Source organism: Aspergillus glaucus (assembly GCF_001890805.1).
Source record: "Aspergillus glaucus CBS 516.65 unplaced genomic scaffold ASPGLscaffold_6, whole genome shotgun sequence".
Taxonomy (NCBI): Eukaryota; Fungi; Ascomycota; class Eurotiomycetes; order Eurotiales; family Aspergillaceae; genus Aspergillus; species Aspergillus glaucus.
Window position 1 is genome coordinate 46269 of NW_019170458.1, and position 26562 is coordinate 72830.

At 49.5% G+C, this 26562-nt stretch overlaps 13 protein-coding genes and 1 non-coding gene across 14 annotated transcripts; 8 read left to right on the forward strand and 6 right to left on the reverse strand.

Moving 5' to 3' along the window:
* Window positions 1-1180: 1180 nt before the first annotated feature.
* Window positions 1181-3764, reverse strand: ASPGLDRAFT_65065 (putative MFS multidrug transporter; the record flags this gene model as incomplete). The annotated part of the gene is made up of 5 exons (XM_022548850.1): window positions 1181-1615; window positions 1675-2121; window positions 2155-2433; window positions 2490-2676; window positions 3757-3764. 5 exons carry the CDS (start codon window positions 3762-3764, stop codon window positions 1181-1183), a joined length of 1356 nt encoding a protein of 451 aa, XP_022402530.1.
* Window positions 3765-3776: 12 nt separating this feature from the next.
* Window positions 3777-4193, forward strand: ASPGLDRAFT_24029 (mRNA splicing protein SMD1; the record flags this gene model as incomplete). Its single annotated transcript, XM_022543359.1, has 2 exons — window positions 3777-3819; window positions 3883-4193. 2 exons carry the CDS (start codon window positions 3777-3779, stop codon window positions 4191-4193), a joined length of 354 nt encoding a protein of 117 aa, XP_022402531.1.
* A 388-nt stretch (window positions 4194-4581) lies between these two features.
* Window positions 4582-5394, reverse strand: ASPGLDRAFT_122787 (S-adenosylmethionine-dependent methyltransferase; the record flags this gene model as incomplete). Its single annotated transcript, XM_022540356.1, has 1 exon — window positions 4582-5394. One exon carries the CDS (start codon window positions 5392-5394, stop codon window positions 4582-4584), a length of 813 nt encoding a protein of 270 aa, XP_022402532.1.
* A 282-nt stretch (window positions 5395-5676) lies between these two features.
* Window positions 5677-6201, forward strand: ASPGLDRAFT_65068 (succinate dehydrogenase assembly factor 3; the record flags this gene model as incomplete). The annotated part of the gene is made up of 3 exons (XM_022548851.1): window positions 5677-5895; window positions 5966-6065; window positions 6128-6201. The coding sequence occupies 3 exons, from the start codon at window positions 5677-5679 to the stop codon at window positions 6199-6201; spliced, it is 393 nt and encodes a 130-aa protein (XP_022402533.1).
* A 303-nt stretch (window positions 6202-6504) lies between these two features.
* On the reverse strand, window positions 6505-6839 carry ASPGLDRAFT_167537 (uncharacterized protein; the record flags this gene model as incomplete). The annotated part of the gene is made up of 1 exon (XM_022542646.1): window positions 6505-6839. The coding sequence occupies exon 1, from the start codon at window positions 6829-6831 to the stop codon at window positions 6505-6507; it is 327 nt and encodes a 108-aa protein (XP_022402534.1). The 5' UTR covers window positions 6832-6839.
* Window positions 6840-7181: 342 nt separating this feature from the next.
* Window positions 7182-12261, reverse strand: ASPGLDRAFT_73054 (uncharacterized protein; the record flags this gene model as incomplete). The annotated part of the gene is made up of 5 exons (XM_022549651.1): window positions 7182-7496; window positions 7554-7791; window positions 7854-8236; window positions 8291-10482; window positions 11427-12261. 5 exons carry the CDS (start codon window positions 12259-12261, stop codon window positions 7182-7184), a joined length of 3963 nt encoding a protein of 1320 aa, XP_022402535.1.
* Window positions 12262-14024: 1763 nt separating this feature from the next.
* On the forward strand, window positions 14025-14097 carry ASPGLDRAFT_t58. The gene has a single exon. It is a non-coding gene; the product is annotated as a tRNA-Ser (tRNA).
* A 787-nt stretch (window positions 14098-14884) lies between these two features.
* Window positions 14885-16286, forward strand: ASPGLDRAFT_65070 (ATP-binding protein; the record flags this gene model as incomplete). Its single annotated transcript, XM_022548852.1, has 2 exons — window positions 14885-15844; window positions 15906-16286. 2 exons carry the CDS (start codon window positions 14885-14887, stop codon window positions 16284-16286), a joined length of 1341 nt encoding a protein of 446 aa, XP_022402536.1.
* A 385-nt stretch (window positions 16287-16671) lies between these two features.
* ASPGLDRAFT_33773 (uncharacterized protein) lies at window positions 16672-17076 on the reverse strand (the record flags this gene model as incomplete). The annotated part of the gene is made up of 1 exon (XM_022544358.1): window positions 16672-17076. The coding sequence occupies one exon, from the start codon at window positions 17074-17076 to the stop codon at window positions 16672-16674; it is 405 nt and encodes a 134-aa protein (XP_022402537.1).
* A 16-nt stretch (window positions 17077-17092) lies between these two features.
* ASPGLDRAFT_56430 (putative glycerol:H+ symporter (Gup1)) lies at window positions 17093-19399 on the reverse strand. The gene is made up of 4 exons (XM_022548196.1): window positions 19055-19399; window positions 18930-18997; window positions 18289-18867; window positions 17093-18236 (listed from the first exon to the last, which is right to left on the reverse strand). Exons 1-4 carry the CDS (start codon window positions 19308-19310, stop codon window positions 17214-17216), a joined length of 1926 nt encoding a protein of 641 aa, XP_022402538.1. The 5' UTR covers window positions 19311-19399; the 3' UTR covers window positions 17093-17213.
* A 148-nt stretch (window positions 19400-19547) lies between these two features.
* ASPGLDRAFT_44804 (acylphosphatase) lies at window positions 19548-20402 on the forward strand. Its single transcript, XM_022546090.1, has 5 exons — window positions 19548-19726; window positions 19815-19845; window positions 19916-19928; window positions 19995-20064; window positions 20171-20402. The coding sequence occupies exons 1-5, from the start codon at window positions 19712-19714 to the stop codon at window positions 20345-20347; spliced, it is 306 nt and encodes a 101-aa protein (XP_022402539.1). The 5' UTR covers window positions 19548-19711; the 3' UTR covers window positions 20348-20402.
* Window positions 20403-21143: 741 nt separating this feature from the next.
* ASPGLDRAFT_44808 (alternative oxidase) lies at window positions 21144-22627 on the forward strand. The gene is made up of 3 exons (XM_022546091.1): window positions 21144-21454; window positions 21511-21801; window positions 21852-22627. The coding sequence occupies exons 1-3, from the start codon at window positions 21195-21197 to the stop codon at window positions 22360-22362; spliced, it is 1062 nt and encodes a 353-aa protein (XP_022402540.1). The 5' UTR covers window positions 21144-21194; the 3' UTR covers window positions 22363-22627.
* Window positions 22628-23485: 858 nt separating this feature from the next.
* On the forward strand, window positions 23486-24224 carry ASPGLDRAFT_44809 (uncharacterized protein). Its single transcript, XM_022546092.1, has one exon. It carries the CDS (start codon window positions 23540-23542, stop codon window positions 23984-23986), a length of 447 nt encoding a protein of 148 aa, XP_022402541.1. The 5' UTR covers window positions 23486-23539; the 3' UTR covers window positions 23987-24224.
* Window positions 24225-24681: 457 nt separating this feature from the next.
* Window positions 24682-26561, forward strand: ASPGLDRAFT_44811 (uncharacterized protein). The gene has a single exon (XM_022546093.1). The coding sequence runs from the start codon at window positions 24948-24950 to the stop codon at window positions 26448-26450; it is 1503 nt and encodes a 500-aa protein (XP_022402542.1). The 5' UTR covers window positions 24682-24947; the 3' UTR covers window positions 26451-26561.
* Window position 26562: the final 1 nt, after the last annotated feature.

Sequence of the window (26562 nt, forward strand, 5' to 3'; positions counted from 1 at the left end):
CAATGCCTCACCTTCCACTTGTCTACATCGCATTCGAATTATGAATGCTACAAGATTACCAGGGACGAGTATAACGATGACGTACTTGCCATGGATTATCTTGGTTATGATTCCAGTGAGAGTGATTCCTCAGACGACTCTCCGCGCCGTTATCTTGGGCGTTATCATGAGAAGGCCATGTCTGGAAAGGGACAACATCCTCGAGCGAGATTTCGGTTGCGCGGGGTGCCCGAGCATGCCCAGTTGCTGCTTGGTGGGATAACTGGAATTTTCAAGGGGAGGCATGGAGTATTGCAATCTCCCTTTTCTTATCTCAGCCTTTGATTACAAGTTCATTTGATCTTATGTTTTATTGTTGAGGGTTGTTGTTACTAGAAATACCGTTTTGCCTGACATTGGGGGTCATTAGGGCTCAAGGACAATAGACCCGTGGTCGGATATCCTATTCTGTTGCTTGTCCAGAATTCTTGGATGATGTCTCATAGTATAGTGACTCTGGAACAGCGTATTAACCCCTTATGGTTATATCAATCTTATTAAATTAAGACAAAGATACCCCCCTTAACGCCATATGACAATATTCGGAACCATTCTCTCAATAAACTACACCTCCAGCATCAGTGGAAATTCGCCTCGCAGCTGTGCTACCTAACAATCTCTTTGATTTAGCTGATGTTGCAGTCTCATCTGTCGCGCTCAGAATTTCACGCCATGTAATCAATGCTCGATAGCTTCTCTAAAAGGCCCCAACAACGAAGGGGTGAGATTTGTCGGAAAGAGCGGTAGTGAGATAGTCGGCTCAGATCACACACTCTAGATGGATAAATATGCACTCGCGTGCCGTGTATTATCCGCCAGCCTCATCTTAAAAATGCACTTGAACGCCATTTCTCCCTTCAAGAAATACTCATAAACCTCCCTCCCCCGGTCCCCCTCAACATCATCCAAGACACCCTTCAACTCCTCCCGCACAATCGACCACCCACCATGTTTACCCAATCCCAAAGCATCCATCAAATACCCTATATGGTTTTGCAGCACGACATGGTGGGTACGATCCTATAGCTTGGTGATATGAGGTTGCGCCTACCGTTTGCCAAGGGTGATGTATCACATACACCCACTATATAGGTGTATCCATGTCTCGGAGATTGTTTCACATTATCTAGACAGAGACAACTTAAGCCTGTTCACTTTGTAAACTTTTCCTCCATGCATGCCCATAAAAGTATATCATCCATAGCCCAGGGGAAACAACAAGCCACAACCCAGCAATAACAGTCCCCACCCATCCAATCCCTATAATCCCCACCAGCGGCAACACAGCAGCAACAGCCCCAGCCCCGCAGAGAAACTTGTACATATTCATCCCAGCAATCGCCGTCGCAGGTCGGTACGCATGCAGATCAATCATCAACGTACTAAACGTATTATTCGCACCGATGATCGTATTGCCCAACAGAAACAGCATGGTCAGCGGCGCCGAAATATGCACATCATAGTTCATTACCCAGCTATAACCCAGCAAGGAGAGACAAGACAGGTACACCAATGGTACGCCAAGCTCTAGCCGCACCTTTTCCAGTGGAATTTGTTCTAACTGTTCGCGGGTTTGCTGGTTGTGTTGGAGTTGGATCCCGGCTTTGCGGGCATGGCGTCGGCTAGGAATCCGACTGTCCAGCGGGCTGCAAAGCCGCCGACTGCGAAGGGGATGTAGCAGAGGCCTATTTCGAGGGCGTTGAAGTTGTATTTCTGCTCGAGGAGGGCGGGGATGCTGCTCATTACTGACATGAAGCCGCAGAAGAAGACTGTGCTGCAGAGAATTAGCACACCGACGGGTTTGTTCAAGACGACTTTTAGGCTATCGAAAATGCCGAATACCGTGGAGCAGCGGCAGTTCTTCTTGCTTGATAATGACACAACAGTGGAATAATCAGGCCTTGGTGGTGGTGAAGATCGATGTGCCAACGCTAGCGAAATTGGTTTATTCCATGGCTGGGGAGGCACGCTGCCATTCCCCACAACCACGCGACAAGTCTCCCGGAGGAAAGGAGCAATAACCAGTATTATCACCCCCGCGAGAATAGCCAGGAACCAGAAAATGCTCCTCCATCCAAGGAACTTGGTCAGAATCCCTCCTCAGAGAGGGCCTACTGCCGGCCCAAGAGTGAACCCCAGAGAGACATAGGCCATGTATTTCCCACGTTCTGCTCGGGTGATGAGGTCGGATACAGTGGCAGTCGAGATCACGGTTGCGCCACTGCTGCCGAAGCTTTGAAGGCAGCGGAGGGTGATGAGGGCCGCAAAGCTGTCTTGAAGAGCCAGTCCAATGTTGACCCCGAGGTAGATGAGGAGGCACATTAGGAGTACTGGTCGACAGCCTTTTTGGTCCGATAGATTGCCCGTTAGCAACGGGACGAGACCTTGGACGATCTGTGTAGTTGTCAGTGTTAGAATGAGTGTCTGTCCAGTTCAGAAGAACCTCTCACCATGTAGGATGTGATGGTCAAGTTTATTTGGCTGTTAGACACGTTCAGATCTTTGGCCATTTCACCAAGTGCTGGGAAATAGATATTCGCAGACGCAGGGCCCAGGAAGTTCACACTGGTTGCTATAAGCAGCGTGAAGACTTTCTCTCTCTCCGACAAGACGGTATATACAGAAGGCGGAGGAGGGCTTTAGAGTGTAAATGATCGCTGTTTGCCAATTGACAAGTGTCAATGTTGGCTATATCCTTTTAAAGGGGCCGACATGCTGGTAAATCTGGCGACCATCCTGGTCTGCAGCAAGGGTTGCAGGTCCAGTGCAAGGAAGTTATTTCCAATAACTCAATTTGCATTCCAGCTAAGTACAGATCTCTGTTCACTGCATTCTATACATCACATTGGTCAGCGCGTTCTCCTTGGTCTGTGCTTTTTGATTCCTCAGCCCTGAGATCCTTACCGCTGCATTGAGAGTAACTGGATCTACCCACACAAGTAGCAATCATATTCAAGGGGCACGGAATGGTGGTAGGGCACCCGGCATATTGTGCGCGGAACCCTATGGGCGGCTTGCTTTGGGATAGCTCCGGAAGACCAAGGCCAACGACGCGACTTCTGCCATATGCCAGTTGACGGCCACATTGGCACTGTGACAAAATCCACGCCTTGTACGAGGACTTGAGGAAGCAGCCAGACACAATCCCTGGCGATTGAGGATTATGAAGTCCAACCAATTCAATTCGGGCGATGTCAGGGGGCTGAGAGACAATAAGTCCAGGTAGGCTTCTGGAATAAAGGAGCACCGTCAAGCAGCATGATGTTGGAGTTGCTACATAGCTCGCTTTTCAGAATATTTTATCAACATGTAGTATTCTGAACTGCAGAGGAAGCCGTAGTCGTAGTCGTCGTAAGTCACGTGCCGAAGCTCCGGAGTTCAGCCTCTGATGAGCCGCGATCACCAAGACCAGACCTCCAACCAAACCACAGCTTCGCGAGCAGCTTTGAGGAAACCCTGGCCATTTGACAATTATTGTGCCGGTATTCCTTACTCTTAATTTTTGAAAATATATTTCCATCTCTTCCTTTTTTGAATTTCTCGCCGTGCAATAGCAGCACGGAAATTCGCCCAAGATGAAGCTTGTCCGGTAAGTTGAGCTACGTTGTTGCTGCTGGATGATTCGCGTGTGGAACTGCTGGAGGGTGCTTTAGCATATGCATATATGGGATCGCATTGAGCTGTTCATTTTCACTCGACAGAAAATGTTGGGCTAACGCGGACATGATAGCTTTTTGATGAAATGCGCCAACGAGACCGTGACGATCGAGTTGAAGAATGGTGCGTCTACCACATCCATTCTCGCTGCCATACCTCTTTTCCGGCTCGACTAATAGACAATAGGAACAATCCTCCACGGCACCATCACCTCCGTCTCGCCGCAGATGAACACCGCCCTGCGCACCGTCAAGATGACCCCCAAGGGCCGCGACCCCATCTCCCTCGACACGATTAACATCCGCGGTTCTACGATCCGGTACTATATCCTCCCCGACAGTTTGCCCCTGGATACTCTTCTCGTCGACGATCAGCCGAAGCCCAAGAATAAGGCGCGCAAGGAAGCAGACCGTGGTGGTCGCGGCGGTGGCCGTGGTATGGGACGGGGTGGCCCCAGAGGTCGTGGTCGCGGACGGGGACGGGGTAGGGGGTTCTAAGCTGAGATTGAAGGTTGAAGTTTAAAGGGTCTCATTTGTTGTTTTCTTATCTCATTTCTATCGAAAGGAGTTCGTGTTTTGGGCCTGTTTCGTTTGTTTCTTCGCTTGTGTGATGGGCAAAAGATATAATCTCATTCTGTTTCATTGCAATCGTTGAGATGAGAGTGCTCGGACGAAGTTGAGGATTGAGTTCTCCTGGTCAAGGAGGCGTGGATAAAACCGAGAGCGAAGCGTCGTGTCTGCATCGATGAGTTGGAGGTTTGACGCAATCGGCCCCGGAATCAACGGAAGAGGAGGGTGCTCTCCGACTGAAGAAGTATCTAAACCACTACACCGTCTAATGGTATCGAGATATCCAAGAATATAATCGAGCCAGAAAGCTACCTAACTACTCGCCCCTCCATATCCTCACAATAACCAACTTCTCCCACCCCGCCTGCTTACCACTATTCCCAACTGTCTCAGCCTTCCATCCATTCCCCCATCCCCGAATCCTCTCTTTTACCTCTTCCGGATTATTTTGCCTGCAGAGCAAGACATACGCAACCCCGCGCACAGGATCCAGAATCCCCGGAATCGCCTCTAACAACCGATCAGTCGTCTCCATCCCGTCAACTCCACCAGCATACGTCAGAGATAGAAAGTACGAGTCCTGCTCGAACTTTGCTGATCGCGATAGGTCCTTCTTGTCTTTCTGTTCTGCCACGGTGGGTAACCGGGGTGCTTCTTCTGACGGGACATAGGGGGGATTGAAGAGGAGGACGTCGACACTCCCTGGTCGGAGGGGTGTACATAGGTCGGACATTATGGAGGCGAGGTATGGTGTTTTTGCTGTTGGTGCTGAGTCTGCCTGTCTCTCATGAACCGCCTTAACCGCCGTCTCCCGCGTCGCTAAGCACGCATTCCGATTCACATCCGTCCCCAGAGCTAGGATATCCCGTCGACCAAATATCAATTGCGAATTGGCAGCTACGAAGCCCAGGACAACCCCGGAGCCGGTTCCGACTTCGACGACTAGAGGTGATGTAGATGTACTTTGTGTGCTATCATCCGGTGATGGTGTAGATGTGCTGTTGAAGCGGTTTGAGAGCCATGTTGATTCGGATTCGGAGGAGAGGGTGTCGAGGAAGAGGTAGGAGTCTTCGGAGGGTTCGTAGATGGTGTCAAAGGAGACGTGGGAGGTGCATGGTGTTGGGAGCATTTCGGAGGTGATGATTGAGGGCAGACTTTATAGGCGTATTGAAACAGCTCCCGCAGCCCAAATGGTCGTTGGATGCTTGATATAAATCTTTCAATGATCAATTGAATCTCCTCTGCCAGTGTTCATTTTTCTATGGCTTCAACAAAATAAAACCAACCCCTCCCCACCGCCTACCGATCCCGTTCCCGAACCGCGGCAGTAAATCATCGGAACCCTCTTCCTCAACTACACCTTCGACACATCCAACTCAACCAAAAGCAGCAGTCAAATCAATTCGACAAGATGAGAGTCTTCTCCCGGTTATTAATGGCAACCCCATCCTCAATGGGCTCCAAGTCCAGCCTCACCGAAGCCGTCGCCCTCCTCCCACCCCTTCAACTGTACCGCCGCCTTCTCCGCGTTCATCGCAAGAAGCTCGATCCCGAAATGCGCATTCTGGGCGATTTGTATGTCAAGGCGGAGTTTCGGGCGCATAGGGAGACTGAGAATCCGGTGCATATCGTTCGTTCCTCTCCTATTGCCCATGGCCATTGCATATGTTTAGTTGGGTGGGAAGTGCTGATTAGAGCAGATCGGGTTCTTAACGGAGTGGCAGCTGTATGCACAGAAGTTGGAGGGGGATGCTTGGGCTGGGGATAAGTTGGATAAGGGGAAGTTGGATAAGATGAGTGGTGGGTTTATCCCTTCCTCATTTCGGGGTTTCCACGTTTGAATCTATGCTAATGTCATACAGATCAACAACTCGGCCAGCTTTACGAATTGATGCATACCATCAGGAGCAACGAAGAGGGAGGAGAGAATCAATGATCTATACTCAGAACTGCATATCAGCTTGATATTCCCACATACGAGCCTATCCGGCCTATCCGACGCCAACCGGACGACAGATGGTTGTTCGCATACTTTGCTCCGGTCTCCTCCCGGCCACTCTTGTGTCCGAATATAGTGACTCTTGCATTGTTGCAATTGTGTCTGTATATATATACCCCGATGGATTAGCTGCTGGTTTTGAGAGATGGCGGCAGCTTCATTTTGTACATTACCACTTTCATAATATACAAATTTTCTCGAGAGTCAGGAAACATAAAATATACCCATCATACCTCTGCACTAACACCGACGCCCACACATCATCGGAAGCAATCCGCCGGCAACCTTAACCACCATGATCGGCAAAGGAAAAACACCATATACCAGTACCAAAACGATGGCCTTTTTGTTCCTCAATCGAAACGTCTGATTCGTGACTTGATAAAACAACCGAACTGCAAAGACAGCCACAACAATTTGCAGACATAGCGCATACAGCGGTCCGAGGAGGGGACTATCCAGGATTGCCGGAATTGTGGTGAGAGTTGCTATGAGGAGGAGGATGTTGAAAGCGAGTAGGCCGCAGAGGAAAGTGGTGATATAATCTGATTGTACGGGTAGGGTCATATTGTGAGGGTTGAGGTTATGAAATTGGTGTTTAGATTGTAAGCATGTGTTGAAGAGGGTTGTACTTATTGATCAGTGATATTGCATCTCATCTAGCGCATCCTTCTCGGGTCTCCACGTCTCGGCAGTGTCAGAAGACTCCGCATTGCCCTAACATAGGTATACGCCAGCGTGGGGTAGTTTATTGAGTCAAGCTACGGCGTGCATACTGACAGTGTGGTTATATAAAGTCTAGACATGCTCTTCCGGACCAGCCGGGGTAACCTTAAAAGGGGTATGGATGAATGTGCTCTTTTAGAGTATACGGGTCAATGTCTTACACAAACTGGATTCGAATATATGTCATAATGTCAGACCTCCTCACGCCGACTTATAACTGTATCATTCGTACAAGTATCAGGATGGACCTCAAGCCCAGGTACTCCATGGGCAGACCCAGATCTCGCACCCCCAATGGCGCGAACAAGATCGAACGAACCGTCCCTTTCGGATCTCTCACCCCTAGACTTGTCACTTCCAAGACCTGACTTCAACGATATATACTGATCTCCTTTCGGCACAGATACCATGGCAGTTGGCACCTTATCCAAGGACGAGGACGAGTCCTCCCTCTCTCTCCTCGAACGAAACAAAACCGGAAAGCAACCATGTATAAGCCTCTTCCACTGCAGCACAACGGGCCCCAGCAACATTCTCCCTATAGACACAATACCACAACAAACCACCACGACAATCCTATCAGGTACAAGCCGGACAAGGAATCCGACAGGAAACGTCAGTAACCCGAACAACATGGACCAGCCCCATTGCGCTCCTGTAAGCGCTACGGTCCCGAATGCCTCGCCGCCTTTGAAGATGATAAGCACTTGGCCTGCAATAATCACAGCTTGGACAAAGAAGAAGCTGTAGTTGTGTATAATTCCATCGAGGAAGTTCCAGCCGTTGTCGACTCTTCGGGAACTATCATTTCCCTGGTGGTTAGTCTACGAAAGTTTCGATAGAGAGAGTGGAGGGGGGCTCACTTCAACATATTGAAAAACTGCATCCAGACGTATATATTAAAAGTCATCGTCTGTACCTGGTGCCTCTCCACTTTCGTGCTACAATGGAATAACTGCTCCCCCGCGTAATACAGCACAAAGACAACGGCGAGCTGGTATATGGACTGGCCAGCGATCATCTTCCACATGGCTACCTTGACAATAGGAGAGCCCCTGGGCTCTGGAGTACGTTTGAGTAGTCGACGAGTAGGCCTGTCTGTGGCGAGTGCCAGCGCCGCAAATGTGTCCATTATAAGATTGATCCATAGGAGTTGGACGACGGTGAAAACGGATGCACCTGTTCCGCCGGATAGGGCGGAGATAATGGTGAGAATACCAGCAGTGATGTTGATTGTGAATTGGAACTATTCATCTATCAGCCGGTGCTCTTTTTTAATGAGACTAATGATGTGGATTACCTGCAGGAACTTTTCTGCAGCGTCATTAACAGTCCGACCCCACAGCATGGCCTTTACAATAGAAGCAAAGTTATCATCCATCAGGATAATCGACGATGCCTCCTTCGCTACCTCAGTTCCCTGAATTCCCATTGCAAATCCCACATCTGCCTCCTTGAGTGCCAGAGCATCATTAGTCCCATCGCCAGTCACGGCAACTGTCTCCCCCAAGCGCCTCAGGTGGGACACAAGCCTAAGTTTGTCCTCAGGGCTGGATCGGGACAGAATCTGTAACCGCGGCAGGACCATGTCAAACTGTGAATTGGATAACTTGCGGAAGATTGAGCTATCCATTGCGATGCCTCCTGGCTGGTAGATACCGCATTCTAGGGCGATTGCTTTCGCGGTAAGGAATGTGTCGCCGGTGACCATTCGTACACTTACCCCGGCGGACTGGCAGTCACGTACTGATTGAGTGACTTCTGGTCTTAGCGGGTCTCGTAGTGCAAATATGCCAATTAGCACCATGTCTTGCAGGAGTTCGTCGAGGAGGTCGTTGGACTCGGTTCCGGTTAGCTTTTGTGAAGGCCAATGGTTGAAGTCACGGTGTGCCAGAGCTATTGAGCGGAGCGATTTGCCTGAGAATCCACGCAAATCTGCTTTCAAAACGTTACGTATCTCGTCCTGTAAACCCTGCGAGGAGATGACGCTGTAAGAATCCACTAAAATGCGACTGCTGCTCTGAAGAACCATTTCAGGAGCTCCCTTAAGGAACATTCGATATGAGCCAGACGAAATTCGCACAACAACGGCCATGCACTTTCTGTTTGCATTGAATGGGAAGAGTTCGACTATCTGCGCTCTTTCTCTCTCCTCAATCACGCTGTCCGCTTGAAGATTGGATTGCGCGAACTCAATTAGGGCAACCTCTGTACTGGTACCGACTAGTTGCATCTCCTTTCCGTTCCCTTTTTCGAGTGCGGTGGAGTTGAAGAAGACTGAATCCTTGATCAATTCTCGAGTTAATCCAGACAAAGAAGTCATTGCACTGCGTAAGGACACGGCATCAGCCTTGATACCAGTCCCAGGAGCGGTATTCTCGTCCGAAAAAGGTGAACAGGTGCCAACACGACCAGCGACGACAGTCATCTTATTTTGAGTCAATGTCCCCGTTTTGTCGGAACAAATAGTAGTGGCATTTCCCATGACCTCGCATGACTTAAGTAGCCGAACCAAATTGTTATCCCTCAACATCCTGGCAGTTGCATACGCCAGCGACATTGTCACGGCTAGCGGAAGACCCTCCGGAACAGCAATAACGACAACTGTGATCGCCAAAATAAAGGCATTAAGAAAACTCTTGCCCCTTTCCTTGGGCCCACCTTCAATACCTTTTAAGTGCACGAGATACCGAATGAAAATGATGAGGAAGAATAAGCCACCGACGATCAGGCCAACGTGGACGATGTATTCCGCAAGTACCCCGAGCTTTTGCTGTAGTGGTGTTTCTTCTACTTCGCTGTGCAGGGACATGAGAATTTTTCCGAAGCTCGAGTTCTCTCCGACAGAGGTGACCAGGGATGTGCCGACGCCGCTGGAGACTTTGCTACCGCTCAGCATGAATGGGTCGTAACCCGAGCTGTCGTCAATATTCGTCTTCAGAGCAGGTGTCTTCTCAATCAAGTCGGATTCTCCCGTGGCAGACGACTCATCGCATTGAACGCTGAAACCGTGTATCAGAATCCCATCGGCAGGAATCACATCCCCCGTTTCTAGATGAACAAGATCACCCACGACAATTTCATGAATAGATATCTGCTGCGCCCGCCCCGACCTGACGACTATTACATCTCGCTCCTCCTTTTTCTGGTTTAATAAGCGGAACTTGCAATCCATCTGGAAATCATTAATGGCAGTCGCTAGGACAATAACCACAACAGCAACGATGATCGAAACACCTTCCACCCATTGGACGTCGGGCTCCCCCGGCGCCGCACTGATTGATTGATAGATTCCCAGTGTCAGATCGACGTTTGCCAGAACAGTCAGAAGGATCATCATTTTATCATTGAATGCCATCCATGCGAAATGCCAGAATGTCTTGCGCTTCCTTGGGGGAAGTTGGTTTTCGCCGTATTCTTTCTTTCGAGTCATAAAACCGGGGTCTGACTTGACTGTGTCCCCTCCTCCATCTTTGAGGCCGGTTGTGAGGTCTGTTCTTAGACTGGCTGCTAGTCCGATTAGGCCGTCTAGAGATTGGAGAGCTTTGAGGTCTTTGGTTGCTGTGAGCTCGCTCAGCTGGCTCTGGGAGGCGCAGGAGATGTTAGTGCTAGTGGTTGTAAAGTCACTATCCCTGGTGATTGGCGATAATACCGGTGCTGTGGTTTTCGTTGCCTCGCCCGGCGGTACTGGAGTTATTTCGTCCATTGGGCACTTATAGCAATTGATGCGTTCCGTTCGTTAGAGTATCATATTAGACAGTCTGATAAAAGTCATGAGGCTGTATAGGAATATGAGGGCATTTAGGAGGGATCTGAAACGAGGCAGTGCTGCCCAGGATATGGTATTAAGTGACCGGTATGAATTACACTGCACTACCACAGACAGTATCTCACATGACGACTACCTCAGTCGAGAATTCCAGAACAGGAGTGCTCTCATGGACAGAATATGATGTGGTACTTGGAGTTACCCACCAAGTATCACAATAAACCTTTGATAAGGATAATCGCCAGTCGATCGACGTGGATGAACTACCCCGATGATGAGGATTTGTGAAGGTACGTAATGTTTTCTTTTCCGGTTCCCATGAGACTGTTCATGATATTTGCTAAGGTAGGTCATGGCCGGTACATCTTTCGAGATTGATAGATACAGAAGAAGAAAACGAGGGATATGAAGAACGGTGTCGGTGTTATTTTTTCATAGGCCTTTGAGATCTTTCCCAAGAGCGACGAGCCCAATTCGGTAGGTCCTGGAATCGGCATGGACAGCGGTAGTGACGAAAACGACGACAACGATGGGAGTTTTCCAAGCTTCTCAAGAATCGCAGGCTGGTGACACTCTTCAGCCAGTTTTTCTGGAGTCCTTCCCTGTGCGTCCTTTAGTTCTGTATTCGCAGCTGCATCGATCAATAGCGCAGCAGTCTCAATATTACTGTTGGAAATTGCCTTGTGAAGCGCCGTCCCAATCTCCTCCAACTCCTCATCCCCTAGCGGCCCCTTAACACCCATCTCGTTGATATCCAACCCCTTCGAAAGTAAAAACCGCACCATCTCCGTATGCCCCGACTCAGCAGCAAGGACCAAAGCACCACTGTCCTTAGTCCAAGCCCCATGGTCGAGTAGCAGGTCCACCATAGCGACATTCCCTCTCTCCGCCGCCGCAGCCAGTGCCGTTTTATACTCCTCCAGAAGATTCTCATTAGGATTCGCCCCATTCTCCAAACAACAACGGACTCCTTCAAGTTTATTCTCCACGATCAATACTCCAAGCAAATCGCCGTAACAGGGAAGAACACGGTTTGGGTCTATCGCGCTGTGCTGGATGAGGACGGAGTAACTGGCAAATGCGTCCTTCGCAAAGACAGTCCACAGGAGAGAATCCTCATATACTATTGCATTTTGCTGGAGGCAGAATGCAACAATGTCTGCGGAGTCGTGCGAGACAGCTTCTTTGAGCAGAGCGCCCAGGGTGTATCTGCACACTTCATTGTTGTTTGCGCGTCGATTGTTGATCAAGACCTCGAGATCAGCGCGACGGTTCTCGCGGCATGCTGCGAGGAGATCCTGGTAATGAGGTGCTGTTGAGATGGCTCTGTCGCTGATGTTGTCAGTAGCAGAGGGAGCGGAGTCGGTAGTGGTCATGGTGGTGGCGGTGGTCTTCTCTTCAGACGAGTCGGAAGACGAGATAGCAGCGTCCTCAGAGCCAGAGTCAGAAGCAGAAGTGGTTGGTTCTGAGTCGAAGGCAATGCCGCCCTCCATGCTGGCCATTTTGGTGATGAGGAGAAAGCGATACGGATCAACTTGGGTTAATGGTGAGTCCAGGCCACCAACGCTAGACCAAAACGGGAAGATTGTTAGGGCATGTACTTTTTGGGAAATGGAGGTTTATTCACTTCCAACTTGTTTTCTCTTGTCCCTATCACTTCACTACAGACGACCTGATCGTACATTTATTGGAGCATACTTTGAAAATTGTGAAATTCCATTTGGACTTTGGATCGCTCGCCCAGGCCTAGCAATCTGAACAAGAGCTCTACCCTAATGTGAAACAGTTTTCTGGCAAGGTCGCCATCTGTCTTATTGCTATAAGTGGAAGGACTCGTTTCTTATGGCGCTCTTGCAGCTTCAATCTGACTACCAACACAGGTTTCTAAAGCTTTTCTCGGAGACTCACTTCACTTGCCTGGGCCTCTCCCTTTTATGGGAATTCTATATGGTTACTATCAGACGCATAATTGTTACGCCAATCCTAACGACTACGGACGATATGAACCGTGGCTTGATAGGTCCTCCAGAGTGTCAGGAAGGAGATCAGATGTTTCCGACATCAAGAAGGCCGCAGGGCCGCTCGATAAAATGCTCGCGGAAGTTCGTTCTGTTTCTAGATGTAGCTACCATCTAGAGCCTGTATTATGGTTTCATGAAGGGCCATTGAAATAGAAAACACAACCTTCTTAACGAAATCGTGTCTCCGCATCGACAACGACTCGTTTTCCTCTTACCGGCAGCAGCAGAGAAGCTGGACAGAACGAGAACGAAGGAGTAAAGCATTCAGGGCGGGAGGCCCCCAACTCCATGCCACCCCCATTCTGAGTCCCCCAATTTTCCTAAGTCGGGCCCGGTCCATACCTTCATCAATCATGAGGAAGGTCGTATATATACACCGACTTTGTCGATACTCGAAGATAGCGGAGTTCATCAAGTCGAGTTGATGCTTTTCTGTATGAGAAAAGCACAATACGACATTCTTGCGGCAATTCCCACGCTTCCAGATTCTGGCTGGAAAGCTAAAATTTGACACGAAATGGCTCAAGGCAAGCAGAGATGCTCACCCTTTCTCCGTCGAGATAAAGAAAGTGAAGGATTGGTAACTTCCAAACAGTCGTGTCGTCCAGTCTGTCAGATAGTGATGTTAAATTGTCCAACTTTGAGGCCAATATTATGAAACGAATGGGAAAGGACACAGCCAAAAGACCTTATGGGATGGCTACTGCTTATCGCCAATGTCAATAAAGCTTAACCCTACGAATCTACATTTCTCTTCTCGGGTTTTCTTTAATGTCAGCCGTTGTTCAACAAGCTGGTTTCAAAAATCCATGGATCGATTCTGCAGATTCTTTGCAGAACATACACCTTGTTGAGTCGGGATATTCGAACCGCCAACGTGCACCAGCTTTGCTGAACGGAGAATATTCCAAGTGAACAACAATGGGGGTATGAGGCTCGCAATACTAAATCATATCTAGGTATTTATCATTAGAGTGAAACTGTCTGACCATACCATCACAGCCGCCTTATAATCTCGCAAAATCGAGACAACAGGTACCCTAAAATCCTCACGTACAACCGTGCTTGGCTAAACTACATTTTGGGAAACGCCATTCGCAATGACTCGTTCGCTACAATGAGTGTACATAAGTCAACATACGGCGAGAAGAGTACGAGCACGTTTGTCGTGCCACTATGTATCCTCAGGCATCTCTCTTTTCAAACACATAGGCCATTTAAAGGTTATGGAAAATATCCGGGGACGGGCTGTAGCTCAACGGAGAGCGCTTGCGTCTAGAGGCCCACGAGGCCCGGGTTCGACTCCCGGCTGCCCGTCGGATTTTCTTCTTTTTTTGAACCTGTTCCTGGTGTGTACTTGTAGTCCTGACGTTGTATATATACTCTTGTTGCTTATCCTATGCTGTGATTGGCTGTGGTGGACGGGCTAGCCTATTTTGGTATAGTTGGTCTATTAGACACCTCAGGCAGTAACAGCGAGCCCTTGGACATAGAAATATTGGTATGTCTATCCTTTTCAGAATTGGTCAGTGTTAATCCGGAATATGCCCTTGATTCCCTCTTGATGTGAGATTTTGTCGACAAGAAGCAGCTACAGCGTTGTTGGTCATAGAAATCCTGGACAACATTTGAGACCCGGATATTTTTCGTTGCTACATGTGCGATATATATCTGAAGTTTGGATAGCAATCGAACACTCAAAAAGATGTCCAATATTCTCACTCACCGCCCTCAGGGGCTATTTTAAGCACACAATAATCACATATCAATACAATGCCCGCGCATTGAATCAATTGAACCACCCTAATAGAACATAGAGGAGTTATTCAAATGCCTCGCAGGATCCGCCCAAATGAAATCGGTACCGTACACACTACAAGCCAATCCAACTGCTCTCCACCTGCTAACCAACTGAGCAGCACAACTCTGGCTCCGTCTACCAGCACTCAGAAGAGGTGCCACCCCCCCACCAAGTCGTTGGAGAGCAGTAGCACCTTACAGGATCCGATATGAATCAAATGGAGGCAGATCGGATGATGACCAGCAAGAAAGCATCCTGCGCAAATTCCTCGAGACTGGCGCAACGACGCTAGCAGCCCTGCTTATGCTTGGGCTGGGCGGATATGGGTATCAGGAGTACTACAAGAAGCAAGTTCTGCGGAAAATTGACCATGCGTTCGCGGGTGGGCTGTTTTCGTCGCTGGAAGAGGCTGCTTTGGCGCAGTACGGGGATGCTGAGCATATGTTCCGCATTGCAAGACCGGAACAGGGCTTGGTTGATGGTATTATTAGCGGTAACACGAGGGGGAATTACTTCCTGCTCTTCGGGGAGAAAGGGACGGGGAAGTCGTCTATGTTGCTAGCCTCGATGCAGAAGGTCGATGGCGAAGGGGTCGCCATGTTCGAGGCTCACAGTGATAATGAAGTCTTCCGCCTCCGGCTCGGAAAGGCTCTTGATTATGAATACCACGAGGATTACATCGGGGGTCTTTTCAGCGTGAAAGGGCCGCGCGATGCTACACCATTACTAGATATTGAGCGAGCCCTGAATAAGCTAGAGAAAATAGCATTACAGCGCAGAAATGCGAGCCATGGCCGTCGGCCTCTGGTACTGATTATCAGCAATATCCATCATATCTCGGATGATGTGGATGGGCAGCGGCTGCTAGATTTGCTGCAGCAGCGTGCGGAGTTGTGGGCGGCTAGTGGGCTTGTTACGCTTGTTTTCACGAGTGATAAGTATCGCACGACGGAGGCGCTAAGGTTGCATGCTACGCGGATGCAGTTGTTGAATGTACAGGATGTTCCGCGGGATGTCGCGGTTGAGGCTCTGAGGAGGTATCGCGCGGAAACGCGCGGAGAAAGCATGCCGAGTTCTCTACTGGATGAGATATATAGTCGAGTAGGAGGACGACTTATCTTCCTAGACCAGGTCGCAAGATCGAAGAACATGCTCGAGACCGTGCAGTCCATTTGTCAAAGGGAGCAACGTTGGCTTCTCTCGCAATGCTGGATTTTGGGCCGGGATATTGATGACGAAGCTGAGCATCAACAAGATTACTGCGTATGTATATCCCCCAAAGCCGTTTTTTCTGTTTGAGAAATACTAACATTGCATCGTATAGGCCGCCGCAATGACCCTCGCCCAAGCCCTAGTCTCCATGGAAAACAACAACCCGACCCCCTCTTCACTCCCCCGAATCCCCCTCCACAAAGTCCAAGAACTAATGACACGAGCCGACTTTATCCCAAGACTCGACCAACAGAACATCATCGCCATCGACGCCGATGGCATGGTCAGAGCCGACTCAATGCCAATGCAGAATGCGTTCCGGGCAATTTGCAGTCAACCCGGGTTTGACGCGCATTTGGAAGCTACCAATGAGCGGTTAGATGAGTTGGAGAGTTTGGGGCGGACGACGGAGTTGACGGTAAAGGATTTGGTGGGTGGGGAGTATGAGCTGTCGAGTAGGCATGGGGACGGGTTTGTGATTCGGAGGAGGTAGGGTGTATATTTGATGTTAGCATCATACTTGAACGATGTGGGATACCTCATCTCATTTTATACGCTTTATTAAAATGATCCCTCCCAAATTCAAATCAAAATCAATCAACCGCCTGTCTCCCCCTCCTCTCCAACCAAACCCTCAAATCAAAAACCCCCTCCCTCAAATCACCCAAATCCCCCACAAACGTAAAGGTATACCCCAAATCCCTCACCGGCTTCTGACCATCCATATATCTAACAAGACAAGCCTTAGCCCGATACCTCCCCGTCTCATACCCCGCCAACCTCTCCGCATCCCCCACAGTCCGCACATGATAAACAACATCCTCAACAACCTCCCCACGCGCATCAATTAGCGCTGGATACTGGGCCCATAGTTTTGTTTAGTATCCCATGATATGCGCGGGGCAGAGTGTTGGTTCGTGGTCTAGGTTGAGGATTTCGGCGAGGAGGGACGGGTCGCTGAGGGTGCCGTAGAAGAAGTAGGGGCCTGTGGGGGCTGCGAAGAGGTCGATTGGTGGGAAGGCGTTGGGGGGTTGGAGGAAGTAATCGGGAGGAGCGCTTCTCAACTTCAAAACAAATGGAGATATCTTGGAGGGCGGCTGTGGGGGGTACGTCTCCTCTTTTTCTTGAAGAGTAGACATGGTAGTAGTGTTGAAATCAAGTTTCCTTAGCAGGGTTCTGGAGAAGGAGAGACGAGGATCTTGAAGGATGATGAAAGTAGGACTGTCGGCAAAAGTAGAGAACACTGGCAACCAGTTCTTGCGATCATTCACTGAAACAGTCATACCATCGAGAATAACGTACGGATCAAACCTTGAAATATCATGTATTCTATTAATAAATATGCTCTCCTAAATCGCTCACAAATGGGCTACCCTGGAACACAAAATAACACACAAAAACCCCCGAATAAGAAAACAGATCAACACTTCAGCCTAACCCCAGCCCTCAACTCCTCCTCTCTAATCTCAAACATAACCTGCACACCCACAAACAATGCCCCACAAGCAGCCACCAAATACACCAACCCAGAATACGACCCCATAATCCCCTCCAAAAGCCCCTTCATCCCATCAATCCCCACCGCAAACCCAACCAGATTTGCAACCATCATCATGAGGATATTACCCACGGCGCCAACGCCGCAAATCACACGGTAAGTATTTGGACGAGAGCGCCAGCGGCTTGCCGGGAAAGACAGCGTAGCGAGGACTTCGGGGAGGACGAAGAGGGTGATTAGCCAGCCCCACATTAGGAGGCGGAGGTTGATGTCGTGCCAGAGGGCGACGAAGGTGAAGACTACGAGGAAGTTGAAGATGCGCTGGGCTTTGGATTTGAAGCCGCTGCTTGCGGCGCTGTTAGGGTTGCGGTTGTCTTTGTTGGTGCCGCCGCCACTGCCGCCGCCACCGCCGCCGAGGGGGACGTAGAGGTAGCGGACGATCCAGCGGTTGAAGGAGCGGTGCCAGGCGCGCCAGAAAGCGAAGGCGGAGTAGTTGTTGGATACGCAGCGGGTCATGTTCTCGGGAGGGTCGATGCCGTCTATCAGCGCCCAGAGACGGAAGAAGCGCCAGGGGATGAGCAGTTTCAGCCAGATGATGTGCAGGTTGAAGTAAGCCATCATGCTGAGTTGGGCGGGAGTGTAGAGAGACCAGTTCGGGGAGGCTTTGGAGATAGCCACGACATAGATGAAGTGTAGGATAAGTTCCATGCTGAGCAGGGTGAGGAGGAAGCGAGTTCCGTAGAGGATGGTACGAGTACGCGTGAGAGATGGAGGTGTGTAGCGCTGTTGGGAGATGTAGTCATTGAAGGTTATGATGGGACCCGTTAGGTATAATGGCGAATAAAGGGAGTATGCGACGTAGTTGCGGGCATTGAATGCGGAGGGGCCCGCGGGGATGTTGACACGGTCTCGCTCGGAGAGGGTTGACGGATCGAGCTGCTTCTTCTTATGTCTGTTAGACAATAATTCAGGATCCTTGGAAGCCAAATGGACCTACTTCGACTGGGCTGGTGGACGAATAGTCCAGACTCCAATAGTAGTCCATATTGAAACTGATCAACCGCAAAACCGTGATATTGAAAAGAATCTCCCATCGCGGCATCAATCCACCCAAGCTATCCAAGGACTGAGCCCACATCACGAAGGCCGGCTCACTCCCTTCCGCGACTCCAGAGCCCGCGAACAACCTAGCAAAGCGTTCAAGGGGATATCCACCGCAGAGCTCATTCGCAAACAGCGTACAAATGTTGAATATCCAAGTCGCAGCGGGAATCTGTGCCCTGGGAAGGCACCTAGCGATCTTATAGTTCACGTACAGAATCGCGAGAACCTTAATAGCAGATATACCGTGTAAAACCGTTATGAACACCAGAGCGAAGAAGTAGTCGAATCGTATCCGCTGCTCCATACGAGCATCTCCAGCGGCAGCGGTGGTATTTTGGTAGCCATCGCGGTTGGCATCAGAGCGACGCAAGTAGGCTTCGTATACACGGCGGAGCAATGGGTGGAGGACTAGAAGGAGGAGGAGGTAGGGTATGTTTTCGCGGAAGCTCGCATACTGTGCGTCGGAGTTGTCCTATTCGCGCGACTGTTAGCAGGAGGAGGCCCTGAGCTTGGTAGGTCGCAAATATCACCCACCACATTGCGACCCGGTATCCAACCGGGCTCCAGTAAATGCGAATAAGTCGAGTAAGTTGGATGGCTTTCTATAATCCCCAATCAGCACCCTCAACCTCCGTTCGACTGCAAAAGACAAGACCTACTCCTAGAAACATCCACCACAGTCTTAAACATCAACGGCACACAGACGAGAAACACCGCATAATAGACATAAAACTCCGGCGTGCGCCACTTGGCCGGCGGAGCACTGCTGGCAATGGCATTTGCGCGGGCATCTTTGCTCGAAGCAGATCGCGTGTCCGCAGTGGCCTTGAGAGGAGTGGTGGCGGATGTGGTGAAGCGAGTGTCGAGGGTATCGAGGGAGTAGATTCGTCGGAACCAGGGGAGGAGAGAAGTCATCTTAGCACCAGCATCGCGCTTGCATCTCCCGTGGAAAAGCGTCGAGAGATGGTGGTTTTGATAATGGATTATCGTTCGGTTCGGAGATCAGGGGCGGAGGACAGCTATCCAATCAGGGTGGTTGTTTATGAACCCTTTGTCCTACGCTTATTGATATTGTTGTATTAAGATGCAATTGATTAATTATGCTAGAATATATCAAAGTACGTATGAATATTAATCCAAGCAGGGAAAGAGGGCAGTTCTTGGGGATCAATTGACTCGTAACTAGCTATTTTAAGCAATGGTGCCTCAGGCATTAATGACTAAGCGGGACATCAATTGAGATGATATCACGAGCATCAAAAGCATTCTCAACGAGATACTGAATTGAAAGATACCCAGCTGCACACATAACCACCATGTCTGCTCAACGAGTATGTCTCCCGTGCTGTCTCCGTGATCTGATATCCTATCAATGCCCCTTCACAATGGCATCTATGCTAACCGAAACATGCTATGAAGATTGCATACAAAGTCCACGGCACAGTTCAAGGCAAGCATCTGTCCATGTGATACAATTCTCATTTACTCCGAGCAGTCGTATTGATAGGAGTACTGTACAGGTGTCGGATACCGGTGCGTTATCTATGTTTAGCTACACGGCCCCCAATTCAATGCGCCGCATCTGCTAACGATGATCAGTGACTACACACAAAGACGCGCCGCTGAATTCGGCCTCAAGGGCTGGGTGAAGAACACCTCTGACGGGCTGGTTTGTCTGCCCCATCCTTATCATCTTCTTACCCGAGCCATTATCGTCAACAACATACATACGGCCCCAACTGCATACACAGCCTGCATATACTAAAAATTCACAGGTCGAAGGCGAAGCCCAAGGCGATCAGAACTCCGTACAGAAACTCATCCAGGAACTAGGCAAGGGGCCTCGTCTGGCACATGTGACAAAGCTGCAGAAGAAGGATATCACGCCTGAAGAGGGGGAGAATCACTATGCTGTGAGACAGACGTCGGATTCGGTAGTTAGTTTTGATTAGCTTTGATGCTCTAGTAGAGTCTGTGAAATGATCAATGGAGCATTATGAATCATGTGAGCACGTTCGTATAGTTACGAGGAGGTGTGTTAGCAATGCTGTACATGATAAGACATTCTCCCAATGACGCAACCGCTTCCCACATGAAACCCGTCATCGCCGTCAAGAAGCCCGTGTCTTCACAGGCATCAAAACAACCATCTAGAAAGCCCTCGTATCTGTACATTGAACGCCGACTTATTTTCGCAACCCCAAAGAGACAACCAAACTGACTCATATCTTCTCACCCCGATCCAACCCGAGCAAAGTCACATGGCCACCCGCCCTGGTAAAAATACCGTAATATCTTGTAATCCCGTGACAACCACGACAAAACGCCGAGTACAGCAGTCACTCTTCAGCAATGCAGAAACATAATGGGGAGGAAATTCGACGCGCTTCCAGTTCGTATGATGATCACTATGCAATCTTGATATGGGAATAAGGTAGTTGGGTGCTATTTATGGGGGCAGAGTGGTTGTGGGATTAAGGTGGGAATATGACGTTCGTTGTAAGTTCGCCGTAAGTTCTGGACTTTCGGTCTTCGATCCCGGTTTTTCTTCTCCAAAAGGGGACCAAACCAAACGGGATTTGGTATACGGTCAGCCAAATGAGGGTGAATTGGTAGGGGATGACTGAGAAGATTTTTCAGGATTCGCCTTTGGCATTCCGGTTTTTGCCTTGTTGTGTCTATGTTTGGGTAGGCTTGTGTAAATATAAATGGGCCTGGTCTGGATAGTTGTAGCATGATTCTCGCATCAAGCATCAGGAGATCTCAAGATTTCTTTACTACATTTTGCATATTATCAATATGATGAATTCGTTAATAGCAACGGCGCCTACTCGGGTTGCCGCATTCCCCAAGCCATACCTGCGTCTTGCTGTCCGGAGCTATACAAATGTTGCCGCTACAACGGGGTTGCGAAATGCCCCATTGGCAGCCAATAAGGTCCAACAGCAGACACACGGAAAGAGAGTCATCTCGTCCACGCCAAACAACACTCAGGAATATTTCCCTCCGCCAAAGGCATCTCATATCCAGGAGGTAGATTCCTCGTGGTCGCACCCAGTGTAAGTGTTCCTGTCTTTGCTCTCCAACAGATGATGACAGTATGCTGACTTCTCAGATATACCTATGACGAGATGAACAAGGTTACCGTCGCCCATCGGGACGCCAAAGACTGGGCCGACTGGGTGGCGCTCGGAACTGTCCGTCTCATGCGATGGGGAATGGACTTTGTAACGGGATATCGACATCCCGGGCTGGGCGAAGAGAACCTCCCCAAATTCAAAATGACAGAGAGAAAGTGGCTCACGCGGTTTGTTTTCTTGGAAAGCGTGGCTGGTGTCCCGGGAATTGTGGGAGGCATGTTGAGACACTTGAGGAGTCTGCGACGGATGAAGAGAGATAATGGATGGTGAGTCTTCTACCTACCCGGATTAATGATAGACATTCTGACATGTACAGGATCGAAACCCTTCTCGAAGAAGCACACAACGAACGCATGCACCTTCTCACGTTCCTGAAACTCGCCGAACCCGGCATGTTCATGCGTCTAATGGTCCTCGGAGCCCAGGGCGTGTTTTTCAACGGATTCTTCATCTCCTACCTCATCTCCCCACGCATCTGTCACCGATTCGTCGGCTACCTCGAAGAAGAAGCCGTCGTCACATATTCCCGGGCCGTTAAAGAGATCGAGATGGGAGCACTTCCAGATTGGGCGCAGATGGAGGCACCCGAAATTGCGGTTCAATATTGGAAAATGCCCGAGGGCCATCGCACCATGCGGGACCTGTTACTGTACGTGCGGGCCGACGAGGCCAAGCACAGGGAGGTGAACCACACACTGGGGAACCTCAATCAGGGAGCGGATCCGAACCCGTATACGTCCATGTATAAGGATTCCAACAAAGCACATCCGAGCAAGGGGATTGATAAGTTGAAGCCGACTGGATGGGAGAGGGAAGAGGTTATTTAGATATTCATTTGGGTGTCCACTTGTATAGTAGATGGCGTTTTTATTAGAGTGGTTCTTGTGGATTCAGCGGATATTACGGAGTTATGGGGTTGGGTCGCATTAGTGGTCAATGTATTAGCATCTCCCCTTGTCCTTTCTTGGTCGTTTTGTTTCCTCTACTTATCCTCGTCCTTTTTATTAATCTGCTGCATTGAAATGCATCCATCAATTTTCTTCTACCTGTGTGAAATTGTGACTGGTGTTCGAGCTACAAGCCCTATCCGCGACCAGTGAACTCTCGTGTAATGAAAGGCGCGCAAATCACCTGTCTGACCGAATTGCTTAACCATGACGACTCCACAGCAATCCCCTTTCGCGAACGAAGAATACACAGTTAGATGGATATGCGCTCTGCCCACTTGATGGGGCATCCCACTGTGGGCGAGCTTGAAGAAGCTCTCAAGTTTGCCCCATGTACAAGCCGGATTGGGAGCAGCTTAAGATCAAGCCATCAAAATAATCGAGTCTCAGCATGAATCATGCTACCAAATGGCAGTTAAGACTCTTTCTTGGCTGACCTACTGCAGGAGAGCACTTTCTGCCGAAAAGCTCAACATGCGCTTGCACTCGGCATGGCACAAAAGACTTGGATCTGAAGTTCTTGCCTGCTCTTGACATTATTGATTCGTTGTGCGCTGGTTTGGATTATTATTATTAATGTTTTTTTTTTTTTTTTTTTTTTTTTATATATCAGAACACCAGAATATTTCGCTTGGTTCATTGTACGACGAAGGAGTATCTGATGGAAAACTACGCGTTCCGGAATGCAGAGTGGGATTTCAGATTTGAGTTATCAGACGCCTTTGTTTTTCGCCTCTGGGGATGGAGATGATGGCTTGGTCAGGTCGTTACTGGAACACGGTGCGAACCCGAATCACAAGGACAGATTTGGGGATAGGCCCATCTGTTGGGTAGCCGCACAAGGATACGAAGCGATTGTGAAGATGCTTCTTGACAGCGGCGTAATGCAAGCTATTATGGGAAACCAAACCAGGCACCATTGCTCTGGGAATTTGGAACACCCGATAGCCCAAATTACGATATATTAAGGCGAAATAGGGAGTGCCACGACTATGTGGTAGGAGATACACAAGCAGTGGTGAGCTTGTTGCTTCGGTATGGCGCAGATCCAAACATCATGGATGATAAAGGGCGAGGAATATTGCTCTTGGTAGTGGAACATGGGTTTAACTCGAAGGCACTAGTGACGCAGCTACTGAAGGCCGGAAGCAATCCCAATGCAAGGAACAAAAACGGTCGCACGCCCTTAATGGATGCTACGGTCCGAGGAATGGGCCAAGTTGTGAAAGCACTTCTTGAGGCTCCAAATATTGAGCGAGATGCAAGTGATATCTTTGGTCGTACAGCTCTCATGGAGGCTACTAGGAGACGCAAACCTCGTCTTGTAAAGCTTTTATCCCAAGGCTACGAAGAGGCTTTATCAATCGATTTCTCCGACGACGACCATGAGTTCGAGGATGAAGGTGACCTCATCTGTGATATATGTGGGACTTGGGCTTTTCGCGAAGATGCTTACCACTGCTCGATCTGCGACAATGACAACTTTGACATTTGTGATGACTGATGAGTGCAAAAAATGGGGTGCGATCTGTCTGGATGATACGCACCAGATGATCAAGCGATAAAAGACAATGATACTAGGACAACACCGCCTAGAGGAAGGATATTAATCAGGCATTTGACTTGGACAGGTGTCTTGTACTATTTTGATTATAGTGGTTCTGTGGGTTCAGCGTCGGATGTCACGGAGTTAGGTCTAGAAACTTGTACACTAGTTATGCATGACATTAGCATCTCTTCTCTCGACCATGACGCATTGTGACCATGTTTATTCCTCAGGATGATGATGCATTCCGGTACATAAGGACTACAGATGATCACGGGATGATCCGCACTCGAAATCCGACGGAACGCGGGGCAATTCAGGTACCGGTACACTAGCATGAAAGAGGAAAAGTGTCAACGCGTACCATACACTTGTACCTCGACTGGTAGAATTGGTGGAGTGGTACCTTACCATGATACACGTTTATGACACTTCATCAGGGGCACAATTCTTACGTAGCACTACTACGGAGTAATGCTGTCATTCAGGCCATTATTACCGATCTATTAATATTTAATTAGGACCCCAAGACAAGGCGTTTTGCACCGGCCCCTCGGCCCTTCATCACACTCGACCCGCATCTGACCCCCCCCTTTTAGTTAGTCTACTCCGTCGAGGAACTCACTTTTTTTTCTTTCTCTTTCCCCCTTTCGAACCTCTTTCAATTGATCATCCTCATTGTCACCTCTTATCCCTATTACTATTGGTATTATTACCTATATAGCCTGACTCGCTCGGTATTACTGCTCCATATAACCTAAACCGTTGCCGAAATTGGCCGTGGGTTCATTATATTGCGCCTGTTAATAATCTTGTACCACCACCGCAACCTATCACCAGCACACGACATCTGGCCTCTCCATACGATACACCTCTCCCACTTGGATTCTCAAGTCGACTTGATTCTGGTATCGACACAATGGACGAGTCAACCGACATAGAGCCCTTCCCGGTCCTCGCGAGGCCTGGATCGCCCTCGCCCGACATCCTCCCCACGCCCGCTATCTCGTCCTGCCCGTCTCCAGATCGCACCTTTTCCACCGTTTCGTCGCATTCGGCCTCGTCTGCTACCTCCGCTGTCTCCGTGGGATCCAGGAGACGCGGGTATATCCGTCCGCAAGGTGCCGAATTCGCCGACTCCGCCAAACATCGCGAGAGTGTTATGAGTTTAGGCAGTATCGCTCACCTGCAGTATTATTTCGCTCGAACGGGATTGTTGGATGGTAAAGGTGGCCAGGCGCGCGAGTTCAAGAAGAAAAAGAAGATGCCCGATGGTACGCCCAGGTTGTTGTTGACGCCCAATGCCCGGTATATTCCTGATGATTTGTCGGAGAGTCCCACCGACGACGAATCTTTCGAACCGACCGAGGATGGCTTCGACGACGATGGCGAAGTCATGCTCCCACCAACCGTGAGCACATATAGTATCAAAACCTACCATATTCCGCCTCCACCCGATCTACCGGCCTTGCGAAAAGACTTGCTGGATGCTGTGGAAAGAGCGGAGAGAGAAATTGAGGATATTGGGTCGCAGAAAGAACCTCCTCCCGGTTTCAACCCTCCACGGATCAGTCTCTCCCCCGATGTAGACTCGGAGGATGAATCGCGCCACGAGCCTCCGTTTCCAAGACCACAAGCGTGGCATGAAATCCAAGGAATGCGCATCTTGGACGTGGTCACTCTGGCGATCCGTGCTGCTAGGATCTATTACACGGCCCACGAGCGCCCAGAACTTCTAGCAACGGTCAAGAGCGAACGAGAGATTCGACAAGCGCTGTTTCATGTTCTTGAGCTTCTCAAGCGCTGGGCCTCTCGCAACTTCTCTGGTGGACTGCGCGAGGACGAGCGCACAGCAATCATGGGTTGGATGTCCGATGTGCGCGCCATGCTGGCCCGAGAGCGTGAACTAGAAGACGCAGAAACCAAAGAACGTGAAAGCTGGACTTGGGCTCATGGCGACTGGACCGGTAGGGAAGGGGAGCGCGAAGAAGCCTTCCTCCGCAGCTTGATGGGGACTGACACTTCGTTGCCGACTTGGACTTCGACTGACGGCGCCTCCCTCCCGACACCCTTATTGGAGCGGCTCCGCGACGGTCGTGACCTCGTCCGTATGCACAACCGGGCCATCAAGAAATCGAAACGTCCTTTTTGCGAGATCAAGTCGTACCACCAAGACATTGGCAAGCCGTACCGCTGTGCCGAAAACCTGCGCTTCTGGCTCAAGGCAGCAGAAATCCGATTCGAGGCGAAGCTGGAGATGGACGTCTTGGGCGTGGTATACGGCAGCAGCGACGAAGCATGGCAGCAATTCAATTCGACGCTGCTTTCATGGTGCAAAATCGTGCGGGAGGAACTGACGCGCGACTGGTGGCCGCCATCGGGCGAGAACACCATCACCACCACCACGGTATATCCCAACTAATTTGCATGATATGTTATTTTGATTTCCGTTTGATGTGCCTTGAAAGAGGCGTAATTTTTTTTTTTTTTTTTTTTTTTTTTTTTTTTTTTTTTTTTTTTTTTTTTTTTTTTTT